At 27.0% G+C, this 18,704-nt stretch overlaps 1 protein-coding gene across 2 annotated transcripts; it reads left to right on the plus strand.

Annotated features, from left to right (window-relative positions):
- Positions 1-218: 218 nt before the first annotated feature.
- Positions 219-17,885, plus strand: LOC107450925 (ras-related protein Rab-35). 2 transcript variants are annotated; one of them, XM_043046094.3, is made up of 7 exons: positions 219-300; positions 4,382-4,432; positions 4,997-5,120; positions 6,207-6,331; positions 10,411-10,535; positions 12,438-12,564; positions 16,005-17,885. In XM_043046094.3, exons 1-6 carry the CDS (start codon positions 234-236, stop codon positions 12,561-12,563), a joined length of 618 nt encoding a protein of 205 aa, XP_042902028.1. In that variant the 5' UTR covers positions 219-233; the 3' UTR covers position 12,564; positions 16,005-17,885. The 2 variants fall into 2 exon arrangements, with proteins under 2 accessions (XP_042902028.1, XP_042902029.1); XM_043046095.3 differs by lacking the exon at positions 219-300 and adding an exon at positions 337-556.
- Positions 17,886-18,704: the final 819 nt, after the last annotated feature.

Raw genomic sequence — 18,704 nt, forward strand, 5'->3', positions numbered from 1 at the left:
GAAAGTACGTTAGTTTTGTCCTGATTTTAAAGCAGATTAACAAATTTTAATTTAGGGAACTATATTGAACTCAAAACTGCATTAAACATAATTCTTAAAGAAACGTCATAAAATTTTAGAAGATATTTTTGACAATGAAATGTGACAATAATGTTAATTTTTTTGCCAATTAATCGTTATATATTCCTATACAACTGAGCAGAGGAGGAGAGGAAAGGGAGAACTACCTAGACATGGAACCGGTCTTCTCCCCAGATAGCGTACTCGAGCGTTGTGATCGTGCTGAACTCTGCAGACTAGGTTTATTCAGTTCTATTAGTTTTTGTTTTCAATGTTAATGTTAAATCTTGTCGTCAATTTTATTAACGAGGAATGGCATCAATATGAAGTGATAACGATTTTTGATTAAATTTTCACTTTTCTAAACAATTTTGTAGTGTTTACAAATTTTAGACGAATAATTATCAAAATTCTATTAAATATCCTCCAAAAGTTTTGCTTACCATGGCTCGAGAATATGACCATCTTTTTAAACTGCTTATTATAGGCGATAGTGGTTCGTATTGTATCCTGTGTTTGACAACATAGAAATGATTTTTTGCTAAATAAAATAATAATACAGATTATTTTATATTATTGAATATTGTATACTTTTCTGTAGCTTTGTATGAATGATATTTTTTTGTACACTTTTATCTCATTTTTCCAATAAATATTTAATGGTCGGTATTAAGTTTTAAAGGACACGGTAATAACATATTTTTCTTGAAGTTTCATGTATTTACTATAATTTGCTATGTGTTCTAACATTGCATTTAATACTATGTTTAAATCAATTAATTTCTAGTTCCTCGTTTATCTAAATTTCATCTATTATAAGTTTGACAAACGTATAGGACCATTTACAAAGAAAATACGTCCTTTATTCATTATTATTTTTTTCTCATTGTTGGGACAATGAATTGAAGTAAATATGGGAAACAGGTGCTCTCCTTATCATTTAATTTCCTTAATAAATTAATGGCCGGGATCCGCTACTATTTTCGTTTAGTAGAAAAACAGGGAAAAGTTATGTTGTGGGTCAAAGCTATTTAATCAAAAATTGATTGGTGCTTTTAGATTCTGTTCAAAATGACTTACAAGCACGTAAGTAATTTTCTTTACTCATATGCAGGTAATAATTATTAAATAAATAAAAGTCTTGTAAATCAATATATCATTCTTTGTATAAAGTTAATTGCCCTGAGGTAAAAGGTACTTAATTTATTGTAGGGGTTCCTTAATAATCTACCATTCTTAAGTTAATGCTTAATTGATTACTTGGTTGTTTGTCATGGAACAAAGAAGTTGAAATTTGAGTGGATTTGCAGTAAATTTATAAAATTAAGTTGGAATTCAAACTAATATATTACAGGGTTCGTTGATTTAAATCACGATTTAAATCATGATTAAAATCAAATGATTTTTTTAAAAAAATCATTGATTTAAATCAACTGATTTATATATATATATATATTATATTGATTTTAAACGTTAAAAAGCAGTGCTTTAAATTATTGATACTTTTATTATTTTCTTTTCTTAGTTTTAAAATTTATTTTAATTAAATTGCTGCATTAATTAATTTTAGTTAACGAAGTTACTTTCTTTCTTGGAGTGTGTTAAACACATTTAAAATTACATGTTTAAATATCTTTTGATTCTTAACATTGAAAGTACAGATTAAAGTAAATATTTAATGCTGTCTTAATATAGACTTGCATAGCTGTAGAAAGTAAATAAACATGCTTTTTTTTAAAAAAGCAAATATTAATTAAAATTCTACCTTTTGATTAAAAAAGCATGAAATTCAAATCTACATTATAGTTTATTGATGGAAATTTCTATATTTCTAAAGCTTGAGGTTATATTAAAAAGAAATGACCTTAATATGCCAAAAATAGAAGAAAAAAAAAGCTGAGTTCAGATATTTTTTTCCTGATATAGTGTCATTCTTCCCTATCAAAATCTATTTGAAGCAGTAGGGTTATTAACTGGTTTTTATTTTTCTTCTCATAATATGTTTACAGTATCTTTGAAATTATCAGATTTTCTTTTGTGAAAAAAAAATTCCAATGAGTACATAAATTTTTTTAAAAATGTTTTTTAGCTTAACTTATGTATTTTGATAAAGGATTAAAAATGAATATTTTAACATAAAAATATATAGATTGAATATTTATTTTTTGATGAATAACAACATTTATAAACACAATCTGTTGCATTTATTTTGCCATTTTGTAAATCATGAGAAAATAAAGAGATCACAATTTTAAATTAAAATTATGCTGTGCTAATTGAAACTTTGTGTTATTAGTTAAAGCAGTATTCTTTAAATTATCTATTTTATCTTGTCTTTTAATTTCAATCATGCCTTTGTATCAAAATGGTTGCTATGCATTATAATGAAAAATTATTTTAGTAAGTTAGAGCTTCTAAAATATTGTTATAATATAGTTTTAATATTAATTTAATTTTGATTAAACATTTATAAAGTTTTTTTGATCATAAATTAAAGCTCTTATAGTGTATTTAAATAAAAATCAAAAAAATCTGATTTAAATCAAAAAAATCTGATTTAAATCAAAATAATCCGATTTTTTTTTTATTTTTTAAAAAAAAATCCAAAAAATCACGAACCCTGATATATTATCTGTGCACTAAAATTCATGGCCATGATACAAATAATGAAATAAAAAATCTAAAAGAATTATTTTATTAAGTAAAATTTTTTTTGTTTTTCTGTTCATCAAATATTCATATGCCTATATTTTCTCTAAAATTTTTCAAACACAACAGATTCAAAAATTTTATTTCCTAATGCAGTGACCTGTGTCGTCCCTCATTTCAGTAAATTTTCTAGTTAAAGCGGTTGACTAGCTTAAATATTTTCTTTTTTGTATACTTCTTGCATTTTACGGAGGTATGGTTTTCTTAAAACGTGTCTTTCAAACAAACAAAAAATTTACTTATTTTACACGACTTGGGTTATCTTTAAACTGTTTTCTTATTTTGGTATAGATCATTTCCTCTAAATGTTTTATTAACCGTATACATTATCAATTTTGAAGGTTTAAAAAATATTACTTACTGCTAAAATAAAAATTTAAAAAGCTGAAATATCTCATGTTTTACAAAATTTATGTGCAAATTTTAGAATTTAGAATAATTTGCAAGGTTTGGAAAACATCAATAATTTCAGGAAATCTTCATGGAAATTTGCACCACAACGAATTATCCTACTTTAATTATGGTTATAGGTACCTAATATACTAGTAATGCTATATTACACCTTCCCTTTTGTGAAATAGATAAGTATTGAATTATGTAGTGAATTGTATATATTAATAATATGAACAATTCACTACCTAAAAATATATATTAGATAAGCACTTTTATTTATTAGTAATAATTATAATAAGTACTTTTATTTATTAGTTTTAATTATAAGTAATTTGATTATACTTCTAATTGATAAGTATTGAATTATAAGTTACAATTCTGTAGTGACAAGATTTGTAAATTTATGAACTAAATTACACAGCAAATTATTACATAAAGATATACAAGAATAGAGTAGAAGAAATTAAAATTGTCATTTATTTGAAAAGCTAACTTTAACTGTTATACTATCCATGTTACTATTTTAATATTAACCTATCCATGTTTGCAGCTATATATATATATTAATAGCTTTAACCTGAGAACAATTTGATCAAGTGAATTAAGTTTTGTGTCCTTTTACACATTTAGTAGTATTTTAACAAATATATAATGTAGCGAAAAAAAAATTCATATATTTTTTTTTATCTTAGATAGATTTCTATAAGATTAGAAGAAAAAAAAGCTATTTTCTAGTTTTAAGGTATAAATAACATTTTGTGCTGTTATAGAACAGTTGTGGCATGTTTATACTGTTGTTTTTATTTATTTACGGTCATAAGAAAAACATCTTGTTCCAACTAGAAAATATTTTTTCTTAAAGATTTCATAAAAATCATAAAATTTGCACAGACACTAAAAAATCTAATTTTAATTTTGAGTTTTTAAAAAAATTTCATTTTTTAAAGTAATTTAACTTTGAACCATGTTTAAATTTTACAAAATGTCTTTAAAATATTAACAAAATTATGCAAAATAAGTCACGTGGCTCTAATGTGACATTTATTTAAAAATTATTAAAGTAAAACTCAAAAGCGAAATGTTCAAAAAGTCTGAAGCTTGTTATTTTTCAGGTCAGAAGAAGGTTTAACAAGCATTATAATTAAAATTATTAACATAAGATAAAGATTATATTTGACCTATCTGTGATACTTGCATTTATAAACACTTTTCGTTGTAGGAGTTGGGAAAAGCAGTCTGCTTTTGCGCTTTGCTGACAATACTTTCACAGGTTTGAATTTTATTTTTTTTAGTTAAAAGTAAAATCTATGAATTAAATTTGTGTGTGTGTTTGTTTTTTCTTCTTTTTTTTGTAATGATAGTGTATATAATCTTAAAACACTTATAGTTATTAAAAGTTAGGAATGTACTATTTGCTTCAATGTAATTTTCTATTATATTGATGCAACATATTTTCCTAATATTCCATTTAACAGAATTATCAAAATATTCATAGGATGTATTTATATTTTACTAATTTATTCTTTATGTTTAGCTGTTAAAATTTAGTAAAAAATTTACGCTTTGAATTACGCAAAAAAAAAAAATTATAATAATGAATTGTTCATGCTTTGATATGAAAATGTAAAAGATTGATGATCCTTACTAATTTTTTAAATTAAATTAATTTCAAAGTTTTTTTTCTTTTCAATTTTAAACACTAAACTAAAAGTTAGATACATAAAAAAAAAATTAAAATTTATCAGATAAGTCTCCTTAAATTTCTATTTTTTTATAATCTAATTTCTATGCATCCACTTACAAAGAAAATAATTTCTTTTTTTGATAATTTCAGGCAATTATATTACAACAATAGGGGTTGATTTTAAGATAAGAACAGTTGAAGTCGATGGAGAAAGAGTGAAACTTCAAATATGGGATACTGCCGGACAAGAGAGGTTCAGAACTATAACATCTACGTGAGTAAATTTCATAAAATGTCATTTTATCAACATTGTTTTTATACTACTTGAAAAGGCTTTAAGAAGATGTATTGTAGAGTTAAATTCTGATAAAAGCTGGTGATTTTATTTTATTTAAATCTGATTTTTTATTTTTTGAAGTCATTTCAAGAAGTATAGTGTCCTGCAGTGGGCGATCGTTAAGACAAGGTTCCCCAGCAGATCACTGAAGTCAAGCATCACTGGCTGCGGTCAGTGTGCGAGTGGGTGACCACTTGGATCAGTCTGCATAGGGACCGAAGATGTGCGATATTGGTCCTCGTTAAACTGTTCTACCGTAAAGTGCTCAACTTTGCGTGCAGGTTGTCGGGCTACCGAAGCGGGGTGCCATCCCCTCTGCAGAGGATCAAAATTGTGATTGCATGTCTTCGGATCATCCTCAGAGATGATTCCCAAACCGTCGCCAATAGCCCATTGTGCAATTCTAGTGTGACATAAATGAACTACCACAACAACAAGAAGTATAGTTTATAATAAATTAAGTGTTTTAATTGAAATATCATTAAAAATAAATCATAATGCATTTTAAACTATATTACTAAACTAAATTTTTTTATTTTATTTTATAACCGTTGTTGAACAGCCAACCCAATTTTTGGGGTTTACGACTACTAATTTTTAACTCCGTAGCCTTGTAATTTTTAACCCAATCCAGAAGACAAGGGAACTCCTGGATCAAGTATTAGGAGAAATTGCCTTCGTGGAGGAATTTTTGATGAAACTAACCCGCATTAGCTTTACATTGTGAGGAAAATCGCAAAACCTCCCACGGTTAGCCTGATGGCAAGGGGACTCTAACCCATGATCGGTCTACTACTGAGGATATTTTACAGCAGCACTGTGGTTGATGCAAGCCAGATGCGGAATTCGTATTGATTAGCCACCGTAGGAATTCGAACTCCATTCACCTCATTAGAAACAAACCCTCAAAACTCAGGTGGAAGTTTTTTCTAACCCTGGCATATATATTCTTTTATAATCATTTACCTTGTCATAATTTAATTTGTTTTATCCATATGCATAATTTTTTTATTTCTATTTTAGATATTATCGAGGCACTCATGGTGTGATTGTCGTATACGATGTGACGAATGGCGAATCTTTTGGTAATGTTAAACGATGGCTACATGAAATAGACCAAAACTGTGAAGTTGTCAATAGGATATTAGGTATTGTGTAATACTTCCAATGCATTCCAAAAGAAATAATTTTAGACCATTTCTTCATGTTTTGTCCAAAAAATGTCTACCATAAAGCTCAGTCATTGTAGTTACTTAAATACCTTATGTTAAATGTTCAAATTATGAAAATGCTACATGTGTTGTGAATTTTCACCACTCAGAGATCTGTCCAGACATTTTGTGAAAGGTCCTGTTTTTGTAAAATTGTATAAAAACTACTCATAATTTGTGAATATAAAATAAGCGTTAAGTCACATTCTTTCAATCAGGGTCCTGCTTTTGTGAATTTGTGCAAATAGGGTCCTGTTATCGCAAAAATTGCTAAAAACTTTTTCAACAGATTTTTAAACTGTAAATAGATACAAGATTCTGCTCAACAATTGCTGCTACTAAATTAGAGATGCAACATACAAATATTTGGTATTTAGCTTATACTGCTCAACACAGTATATTCATTTCTGACGAATAATGAAAACAAAATCTCTCACATTTTTAATAATTTCAATTGACATATTTTAAATAACACAATTTAGTAATGTATCACTTTTAATGTGTTATGCATTAAGTAAATTTAAACAATTCTTAAATTTATAATTTATTTACAAAATTGTAAGAAATTTATTTTTCTTTACATAATATTTTTTTAATTAATTTTGTGAATAAATATAAATTGATCAATTATTTATTCATACGATGTTTGTAAATATAGAAATATTTTCTTAGAATTCTGCATTTGGAATTTAAACTTAGAAAACTTAGTTCCTTTTGAATTGTCTTTCTTTCTCCCCCCCCCCACCCCTGGAAGGGTTTATTCCATTAACAAAACAATACTGAAAATAAACAGATTTGTGAAGGGTCTGATTAAAAGATCAATTATTTTGTGAAGGGTCTGTTTTTATGAAAAGATATTTTGTGAAGGGTCCGTTAACGGACCCAAATATCTTCTGAACGGACCCCTGCCACTGTTTGTGTAGATATTCAGAATTTATTTGAAAAAATTGTTTTTTGTATTTTTATCAAAGTAGAAGCTTAGTTATGAAGTAAATTATTCAGATTTATTTTTTATCCTTTTTAAAACGGCTGTCGAAACTATAAACGGTGATATGGTTCTACATACTGTCATCCCATTTATTGATGATAAAGCTTACCTGTGTGTGCCACTCTTCAGTCCTAGGGACTGAAATCAGTCTTAAGGGAAAATCAGTTGATTAAGTTTCATAAATTAATATCTCTTTTACCATTTATTTTTAAGATTAAAATTTCAGTTTTTCCTTGAAAATGTAACAAATATTTCCTGTTATAACTCAGTAATGAAATAATGAGATTGAACTTCAATGCTACTTGCTTAAACAAAATTTGTACTATTGTATCTCAATTTTCTTGTTTTTATTTTTCCCCAACATTTTGAAATGATGGCCAAAGTTAAAGTGACATTTTCAAAAAAAGAGAGAATGAGAGAAACATAGAGATGGAACAAAACATAAATAATGGTAAAGTGCAAAATAAGAAGTGATATGTATAGTTTCATGAGAAAAAATATGTATATAGCTTCATGTAAAAAATAAATTAAATAAAATTAAAATTACATAATTGATTTAAAATGAGCTCTTATCATAGAAAGTTACATTTTGGAGTCAGTGAGCTCTAAATTTTTGATAAAATTGTAGTAAACAACTCTTGATTGTGTTAATTGGTCAAATAAATAAATTCAATTTTGAAATATTTTTAGAGTGGCCCCCATGCTTACCTTTTCCAAGCAATAGAATATTTATCTGTATACATTATATCATACTCAAGTTATGGTTCTAGATGTATGTGAGAAAGTAGTGCAGCATGTAATGGAGCATTTGGGATGAGTTTTCTATCTTATCGTGAAACAGTGATGAAAATTATTCAAATACTTCTGTTGTCTAACCCTGTGGCAGAATTTTTTCGGGCTTTCTGCAACATACCTCTCTAATACAGTAGAGAACCGATTATCCGAAACGATCGGGACCGTCGCGATTCCGGATAACTGATTTTTCCGGTTTTCTGAAACGCTACAAAATGCCGCTTTTTTAATGTTTATAAAGCGAAACTAAAAAATTATTTTGAAATAGTTTTAGAAATAATAAAAAATGATAAATAATAATACACTTAAGTTTAAAAAAGGAAAGAAATTATGAAATAAAAATTATATACAGGCTTATATATGTTATTATTAACATTAATAGCATGTATAAGCTATTCGTGCTTATGTGAGATTCGTCTACAAACTGCTTTTGATCCATCCTCTAAATCAGTTCTTTCGTCAACTCGATACGCCGTACGCTCTAAATAACAAAATGAGCTCAAAATCTTGCATGAAAAAAAAAATTTTTTTTAATGGAGGAAAATTCATTTCCGGTTCCGAATTTCATTCTGGTTTTCTGATTTCCGGATAAGAGGTTCTGCACTGTACTAATATCATTCTGCAAGATACTTAAAAATAACAGATATGCATGTTACTAATTTAAAGTAACAACAGCGTTTACTTCAAATAAGTAAAAAAATCGGATCAAATAAAATAATTTTTTTAATTGAGTATGTAACATTTCTTTTTTATTCTAATAGAATGGCCGGTATTCTCGTATTTTGTAGGAAGATAACACGCTAATTATTTCCTTTTTTCTCATTTTGTAATTCATCATCGCATTAAAAAAATAAAGATCGTGAAATCTGTAGCAGTAACTATCAAGGAAAAAAGATCGATGACAAAGTCACATGAATTGGAAGTCACATGAAAAGGGTTGCTAAATGCGTGCTTTCATTTCGAGTTTCAGTTGTAATAAATAATATCGTATTACAAATATCGGATTTTAAAAGCTGTGTGGTAATAACTGCATAAAAAAATAGAACAAATATTTCTACAGAAACAAAAACCAGATTTTTTACTTTATTTTTCATTATTCTCAATAAGAATCGTAAAATCACAAGCATTTTTTCCCCACTCTGATGTACGAGAAAGGCATCTTTTGAATATAATTCTGAAAAAAAGATAAAATCTTTTGAAAATGTGTGCAAAGAAAAGCAAAATTTATTACTTCCCAAAGGAAAAATCTTTATTCAAGAACTCTGTAACATTCTGCACAATGTCGCCACAGGGTTTTCGAATATGATATAATGCCTCAAACTCATATTTATTGTGGTTTGTGTGATTTAATACCTACCAGACAGATTTTAAATTGCTGAAGTTAAATTCATAAAAAAACTTTGACAATATCGTGGACATTTCTAAAAAATAGTTAAAATTGAAGTCAAAGTACTTTTGAGCTGGCAACAGATAGACGGTAACAAGATCTCATTTATTGTTTATAACTTATTAAGATGTTAGGATCAGAGATGGAGTTGAGGAATTACGATATTTAAATACAGTTGTGCTGTGCATTTGGCTTTTTCCATTGGAAGTTTATATGTTGTACAAGATAATTTTAATAGGTGATCAAAGTGGTTGCTAATGATGACTAGTTTTATAAATTTTCTCAGAAGTCTTCTAAAATTTTATGGTTTGTGGAAATAAATGAAAGAAATGAGTTACAATATATCATAAATTAAAAATTCCATAAAATTTATGAAGTTTATTAAATCAGCATCTGACGTATTGTAAATATGAATGAAAATTTTATCAAATAAGTCCTTATATAAATTTTTATTGAATTTGAACCATAAATTGTATCATTTTATGGAACCTTTAAAAAAAAAACTTCATTTCCTCAACTATACAATTTTGGAATTTGTTTTTGACTGTGTTTCTATAAAGATTTTTTTAAAAAATATATATAATATTTTTCCCATCTATTTAACCATTTCACAGAATCAAAATTTTTAAAGTAATTTAATTTGTCCAAAATAAAAAGATATTTGTTCTTTTGCATCTTGTTCTTACATTTTATCGATAAAAAAAAAACGTTTATCAATAAAGCATTCTTTGTGTTTTGGAAAATAATAAAGATTTATTGTAAAATTTTATGCAATAACTTTGTTCTTAATGACTGGTGTGTTCTAATGATTTTATTTCCCTTTCAATTTTTATTCCTATTATTTTTTAGTTGGCAATAAAAATGATGATCCTGATAGAAAAATAGTTTTAACTGAGGATGCACAACGATTTGCCGACCAAATGGGCATTCAGTTATTTGAAACAAGTGCAAAAGAAAATATCAATGTTGAAGAAGTGAGCTTTGCTTTTTAGTACTTGCACTAAATGTTTTCTTATTTTTGAACTTAATAATAAGTGATCATTGATAAAAAAAAAATAAATAAATAAATAATTACCAACAAAAATACTTTTGAGTGGTAACTTATAAATTTTTCTTTTAATGTATATGAGTGTACACTTTTGAGTAAGATGATAGGGGTTTTACATTCTGATAACATTCAAGGTACATTTACATTCAAGATATAAATGAATTAACTGACTATCAAATACATTCAACTCAAATAATCTTGGTTTAAAAAAAATTTCAGTTTATTTCTTTTTAAATGTGTCTATAATGATACATTTAGTTTAGTTGTTTTTAAAATACATTTTAGCACTGCTTTTCTGAACCTAACTGAAACCACTGGTTAATAATTTAAATGAAAATAATTTCAGGTATTTAAAATCAATATGCCGGGCACAATTTCATCGACTTGCGAATAGCAAAATGCCATTTAAAATGGCCAAATGCTAGTTACAAACAAAAAATGCAGAAGCAAAAATTGCTAGTAACTTCTGGTAATCTGGATTTTTTATTGTTTTTCCATCTTTATTTATCTTAATTTTTCAAATTCCAATATTTTTTGTATGATATTATGACACACGAATTTCAAATTATAGAATTATCACTTCTTGGCATTCTCAAATAACGAGGATTCCATCGTTTTTGTTTTGCAACATTAATAGTTTTTTTTTTGGTGAACTCCACAAGATTTTTGAAAAATTCTGTTTTTTTTTTTTTTTAATACAATGACATTTTGACACTCGCAGTTTCAATTTGAGTAATCACATTTTGATGTGCATGATTCGCGGCTATTCCGTCATTGAATTTCTTTGTTTTCTGATTGTTTTCTCAGAAGTTAAAACTAACTAACTCCCTGGCATTACAGTCCATGTTGGACCCTTGCCTCAATAACAATTTTTCTCCAAAATCGCCTGTCTCTAGCTCTTTGTTGTCAGTTTTGGATCTTTAGAATCTTGAGGTCTTTTTCCACCTCGTCTAACCATCTCTTGGCCGGCCTTTTCCTTTGGCACTGGCACTGCCCCTTGAATATCTTGTTTACCTCCATTTTCTTAAGGTGCCCTAGCCATTGAATTCTTTATGCTTTTACATAATTGATTATATCTTTTTCTTTGAATAGTCTTAAAATTTCGAAATTTGTATTCTCTCAGCGATTACTTTAGCTATTTCTTGTTTTCACAGCATTTTTACGTGCTCATATAAATTTCAATACTTGGAATGCAATGTCACTTCAACACCCAAATATCGAATTTGAGTAAACACTTCTTGGCGTGCTTGATTCAGGACTATTCCATCATTAATCCACATTATTTTCTCAGCAGTTATTTATTTATTTTTTAAAAAAAGATATTTTTTAATATCATGTTTTTACGACACATGAATTTCAAATTTGACACACTCGTGCCGTCATAAATTACGTAATTTTTTATTCTTTTTCTTGGAAGTTATTACAGTTTTTTGCCTACTTCGAGCCTGGCAATTTTCAAGTCATTTTTAAAATATTGTTATTTTAAATATGATATTATTACTACCTAAGTATTTGGAATCGTGCACTTCAGTATTTGCACTTTGATACAAGTATAAATATTTTCCATTCAATGATTGTCTTACTGCGATAAGTTGCACAACAATGATTATGTAGAATTCTTTGCATCACATAATGTATTGTGATGCCGCATTAAAAAATACTTGTTTGAACCGTGATTTTGCTAGCAGTATTTTTTAGCGCTAGCAAACTTTGCGACTGATTTTGAAAAATGAAATCACACTGTGCTATGGTGTAACTTCACAAAATTAACACAAGTGTTATTTTAGAGATAAATGCTCGTGTATATAATAATGATATTTCATTCCAGATGTTCAATTCCATAACAAGAATGGTGCTGAAAAGCAAAAAAGACCAAAAAGAAAGACAACAGCAATCACATGAAACAGTGAAACTACAGAAAGCTTCTCAAAGAGGAAAAAAGAAATGCTGCTAGTGTAAGTCAACTTAAATAAAAATTTAACTAGTTTTTAAGCTTTTATTTTTTTATTACTTAATTTTATTTTATCATAATTAAATTTTTATTGTGACATAAACTGTTAAGTACTCTTTTAAATTGTATTAATTGCAGTTGGTGTATTATATACACTTGTGCATAGTGTTTTTAAAAAATATTTGGAGATGCTTATTTTTGTTTTTAAAAGCCTCTTATACAGTTTCTGCCAAAAAAAAGTGCCAAATTTTGTATTTTTCAAAATGAGTTTTTTTTTCTTTTCCATATCAATTGTCGCCATGAGGCAAAAAGCGTGATTTCCACAATGTACAATGTTTTCGCAATTCATTCCATAGCCATTTCGGCATGCCGTTGGGCTGCAGCGTATGTCTGCATGCACATACACTGTGCCCAATTTATTGGAAAAAATTCTTACATTAACTTGTACAACTCTGCAAGATATTTCCAATTTCAGGCTTCAAAACGAACCGAAAATCTTTTGAATTTTTCTGATTGTGCAGGGGTGATTGTATTCCTGGTGTATCCCAAATTTCCGGGTTTTTCGTATCATCCCTCCAGGCCTAGAAATTAGGAGATGACTGTGGGATTTTTTCACAGAATTCCACATATCTCAAGACCATTGATTCGCAAACTTCCACAACTCAAAAGGTAAAATCAGACAAAATTTTGCCTGTAATCTAAAATTTAAAGTAGGAATTAAGTTCTACAATCTAAAATTCAAATTTTGAAGCCTTAGCTAAATCCCATTAATGAGATGTTTTTATACGCATGGCTCATCTCCAATTTTATTTTTATTTTGTCTGATTTTCATTCTTTTTAATATTTGAAACTATGCGGAAATTTGCTAATGTCACGATTCATATTCATGTCATTATAATATCAAACATCGATTTTCATATTTACCTGATTTAAAAGTTACTCATTATGAATTGTATTCTCATGATTTAAAAATCGCACATCTCGATTCGTATTTACCTGATTTAAAAATCCAATATCGCTAAGTTGGCATATAATTTCTTGTCACTCATAATCTGTGTTTTTTTTTTTTTTTTTTTTTTTTTTGTTCTAAGTATAAAATAAATTTATCAATCTTACTTTATTTGAAAATCATATTCACTCCTTTTGTGAAATTTTCACAAATCTTTGTGTAGTTGTGATTTATTTTAGAATTAAAACATTTAGTCTTTACAGTTAACTTGACCTATGTTATTTAACAAGAATGGCAGCCTTGAGACGCCATATTATTTTTAATGCATTTTTCAAATTCCTATTAAAATAAAACATTGCTTTGTTAAAATTGGTCAATGTTTTTTTTTTTTTTTTTTTTTTTTTTTAGCACTTAACATTTACAGTATTTTTGTGCACAACTGTACATTTTAATGCCCCCTTTTGTCCAGAGCACTAGGATCATTATATAGAGCATTGGCTGTACTATAATAAAGACAATATAAATAATATAAAAAAGTTGTTATTTTTTAAAAACAGTAAATATTAAAAACTTTCTTGTATTGCATTAAATTTTATTTGTTACATAAAACTGTAGTTTTAACTCTACCTTTAATACTTATCTAATTAATTGTGTTAGCCATTTTTAATTTCCAAAACAAAACCCTACTTCTGGAATATTTAAATTAGTTTTGGAAATAGAATTTCAATGAGGAAGAGGGCTTGGAATGACCCCTTTCCTCTCAACCAAAGATTACTGTGCTCTGGAAAAAATCCAGATTTTTCGCTAATTGCAATCCGGAAATCCAAAGTCCAGAAGTTTACAGAAATCATCGATCACATTTATGTATAAAAATTCTTGTATATTTTATTTATTACCATTAGAACTAGAATTTATACTTGGCATCTCTTTCATTTGTAAATATTTTTTCTTGTAGAATAATAAATGTGATTAGAGATAAAAGTAAATTAAATACATAATTATTAATTTAAATTATGCTGCATATAATTTATATAGAATTTCACATTGTGAAAATATCAATGATTTAAATTTATAAAGCCATTAATTTTTTGAAATGAGTCTAATGATTTTACTCTGGAAATTTTCAGGGTTTTTTTAATTGGGCTCACAATCACCCCTGCTCAACTGTCGAAGCATTGGAGACGAGGAGGGATAATTCTAAATATGCTTTTAATTATTTTCATGTATTTTTCGCAATTTAACTTATTGTGGTTATTTACTCTATTTGGCAGTATCTTTCGAAACATGTAAAATACAAGGCCATTATTCAATCACAGAAATATAAAGTGTGTAATAGTTTAGATTCTCTATTAATTTTGTTTTCTGATAAAATATACCACAGTTATGTAATTAGCATTTTTTGAAAGTAAGTTTATAATACATTTGTCTGTTTTTAGGTACTCTATAAATATATTTGATTTTGCATAGTTTATGTTTAGAAAAAATTAGCATATACTAAATTAGTTATTGTTTTAAACTGTAAAAAAATTTATTTTAAAAACCTAAAAATAGACAAATGTGCAATTTTAAAGTTCTCAGAACCACAAATGTTAAAATTTTGTTGCTTTACATCTTTGAGAAATAATCTATAGAAGCTCTAAAAATAATCTAGTATTGTTTCTCCCAATCTTATAAAGCCATCTCATTTATTTTCAATTTTTCTTAAATGTTAATGTTTTGTCTAATGACATTCTATCATCAAATACTTGTTAAGATAGTGAAAAATTAAACCTTAAATCCAAGATGTTGAGGGAAGATGCCTGTAGCTACTTCTAGAATTATGTATTTATATCAAACTTTTTCCTATTCTTTTTGTATAGAAAAAAATATTATATGTTGATTATTTAATTATTTCTATATCTTTGAAAATATTCTAAAAGCAATTTATGGTGTTTAACTTTGTTATTAGGGTACCCTTCCTTTAAACGGATAATCCTCATAAATCAGGGGTTTGATTGTGAACCCAACTAAAAAAATCCATACAATTTCTTGAGTAAAATCATTAATGATGAATTTCAAAACATTAATGTCTTTATAAATTTAAATCATTGTTATTTTCAAAGCATGAAATTCTAAATAAATTATATGCAGCATAATTTAAACGAATAATTATGTATAAGTTTACTTTTATCTCAAATCACTTTTATTATTCTACTAGAAAAAATATTTACAAATTAAAGAGATGCCAAGTATAAATTCTAGTTCTAATACTTTTAAGTAAAATATACAAGAATTTTTATACATAAATGTGATCAGGGGTTTCTTGAAACTTCTAGACCTTGGATTTCCGGATCACGGTTAGCGAAAAATCCGGATTTTTTCCGGGGCACAATCATGTGTGATAAATTTACAATTTTTTCAGTTCCACGAATGTCCCCTTAACCGAGGTTTCACTGTTTATATATATATTTCCGAAGTGTTATTATTAAAGTATCAATTTGTGTATTTATTTTCAGATAATATAATTATATGTTCCAAAAAAGAATGCTTTATACTCCATAGCTCAACTTTAGAAAGTTATCATTCATCATCAATTTGTGCAAGATAAGTGCCTGCAGTATTGAATGAAGCAAGTCCATCGAACATATCTGGGAACTGTTCCAACAAAATTCCATGCTACAATGGAACTTTTGCATGAGCTACACACGTTGAAAAAGCAGTACTCTCCAAGGGGGAAACATCACCATCCGATTTATTCTGTGAACTGAGAGCTTTCTTTTTTTTTTCAGTAATGTAAATACATATTTTTAAGCTTGCCTTAGTGATTGAGGATCTGCTTTTAAAACTAGAATTCTTTTTTAAACCCTAAGGAGATTCTGCGGATAACCAGTTATGTAGATGATGAAACTCGAAAAATATTCTGTAGCTTGATTTGAAAATTGCATTTAATTTGGTTAGCATTGCTTCAGTATTGCTATAGAGTATATGTTAACCATTTCAATTTCTAGAGTTATTAGTTCTTTTACTTGAGAATAATGTTTATAATTATGCTTAAGTGTATATTAATTTTTTTTACAAAGTTTGGTACATCCACGTGTATACTAGTCTAAATGTTGTTATAAATTATATATCTGTATAATTTATATTTTGTAGTAATTATTACTGTGGTTTTTATAATTTTGCAAATAAATGACATATTTTAATATTTAAATTGTACAAATAATTTCTTTCTGCAATGAATTGTTAATTTTTTTAAACATTCCTGAATGTATGATATTTTTTAAATTAATTATATAAAAAATTAATGAATTTAAATTGCTCATATTCATAAATAAATATTGTTTAAACAAGAACTTGTTTCAGTTTTAAAATTGTGACTATATGATTCCATATATTGTAATAAAATAAATATAAAACTGTTAACATTAAATAATTATCTCCATACTTTGACAGATTATAGAAAAATTTCAGTGATTCAATTTTTAAATTTCCAATATTTATTTTAAAATTAGATAATTATGAAAATCTTATTTAACTTTTGCTATGTGTGGCTTTATTTTCTACTAATTAAAAAAAATAGTTATCATGAAAAGTTATGTTACAATAAGATGGCTTATGAGCTGCAGCTTTTTATCTTTGATGAGTTTTAATGTAAAATATATATATACAGGGTGCATCGCCAAATTTTTAAACAAAAAATAAGCACTCAAATATTTTTAAGTACTTTTTTCTAAAGAAAATCATAATTAGGATACATGCACTAAGAAAAAATATTTTCTTCGTATTGTGGAAAGTTCTTCATGTATATATATTAATAAACAAGATGCAAACACATTACGAAAACTTTATAATGATCAGGATAAATTAGCTATATTCTGACGAAGAACTTTTTCTTGATTATATTAACCTCCATAAAAAAAATTTATGCAAAATTTTAAATATATTCAATATTGAATCGTGCGTCCTGTTTTTCAAATTAATAATTACTTTGATTATGAAAAAAATAATTATTTTAATTCAAAATTATAATTAGTTAAACTCTAATTCAAAAAAGCTATTGGGTGTGTTTTATTAAGATTTAAATAAAAGTTCTTGTGTAATTATATTCAACAAAATATTAACAAGATTAATATTATTGATCATACTGAATTTATAAAGATATGTAAAGAATTAATCTAACTGAGAAAGCTTAATAAATTCATATTACTAATGTATATTAGTGAATGGCCCATATTAAATTCTGTTACTTAGTTCAGTATTTCTTTAATAAAAGGATTAAAAAAAATTTCAATAGTTCTGGAATGTTAAGACAATAAGTAGTGAAGCTAAACATTTTTGTCAGAAATAAATTATTATATGGTCCCTACTTCCATAGTATTTAGCAAATCTGAAATTATTGAATTTTTTATTTCAATTGTTTTTAAAGAGAAGAGACAAATTAAAGTTTTTGGGAATGACAAATCTAAAGTAACATAAGATTTTCTACTGCATTCGCTATATATTAAATAGTGACACTTTTTTTTTAAACATCTTGCCTTCAAATATTATTCAGTTTTTTCCTAAAATAGCTTAAGAGAACTGAAATTTTTATAAAAAATTTTATGCAATTAGTGCATGATCCCTCAGTTAATGAAGACCTGGGATAAAAAATCTCAATTCTTATCTTTTGTAAATTTAATTAATAGAAAGGAAATGGAAATTTTGAGATGATGAAGCTATGAGATTGTTGAATGCTCTGGACCTGCATGAAAATACGTAATAAATGTATGAACCCCAAGTCAAGATCAATTATGGTAATAAAATATTGTTAAAAGGCCATTGGCTTGCCAGTGACAAAGAGGATGGTGCTTCGCCAGCTATGAAATTCACAAGAAAAGAAAAAAAATTTGATATTTGGTGAGAAAAAATTAAGCACTGTTTAGATTGTTCCTATAATCAGCAAAAATTCGAGAAGTTTTTCGCTTCGATTTCAAAGGGCAGAAAATGAAGCATGAGATATTTTGCAAAATGCAGTAGAGTTGCAGTGCAAGAATCCTTCTAACCAAATCCACCTCAATATAAGCACTTGCGAACTGCAAGTATTTCATCAAACATGTAAAATGATTTACACTTTCATACAGTATGCCAAAATGGATTGTGGTTGATTGAATTGTGAAAGGAACAATATGAAAACCACGCTTTTTGCGTAATTCGCGGCTAAAATCGACATGGTAAAG

The sequence above is a fragment of the Parasteatoda tepidariorum genome, chromosome 8 (assembly GCF_982258835.1).
Source record: "Parasteatoda tepidariorum strain Cologne lab strain chromosome 8, Ptep-v5.0, whole genome shotgun sequence".
NCBI lineage: Eukaryota > Metazoa > Arthropoda > Arachnida > Araneae > Theridiidae > Parasteatoda > Parasteatoda tepidariorum.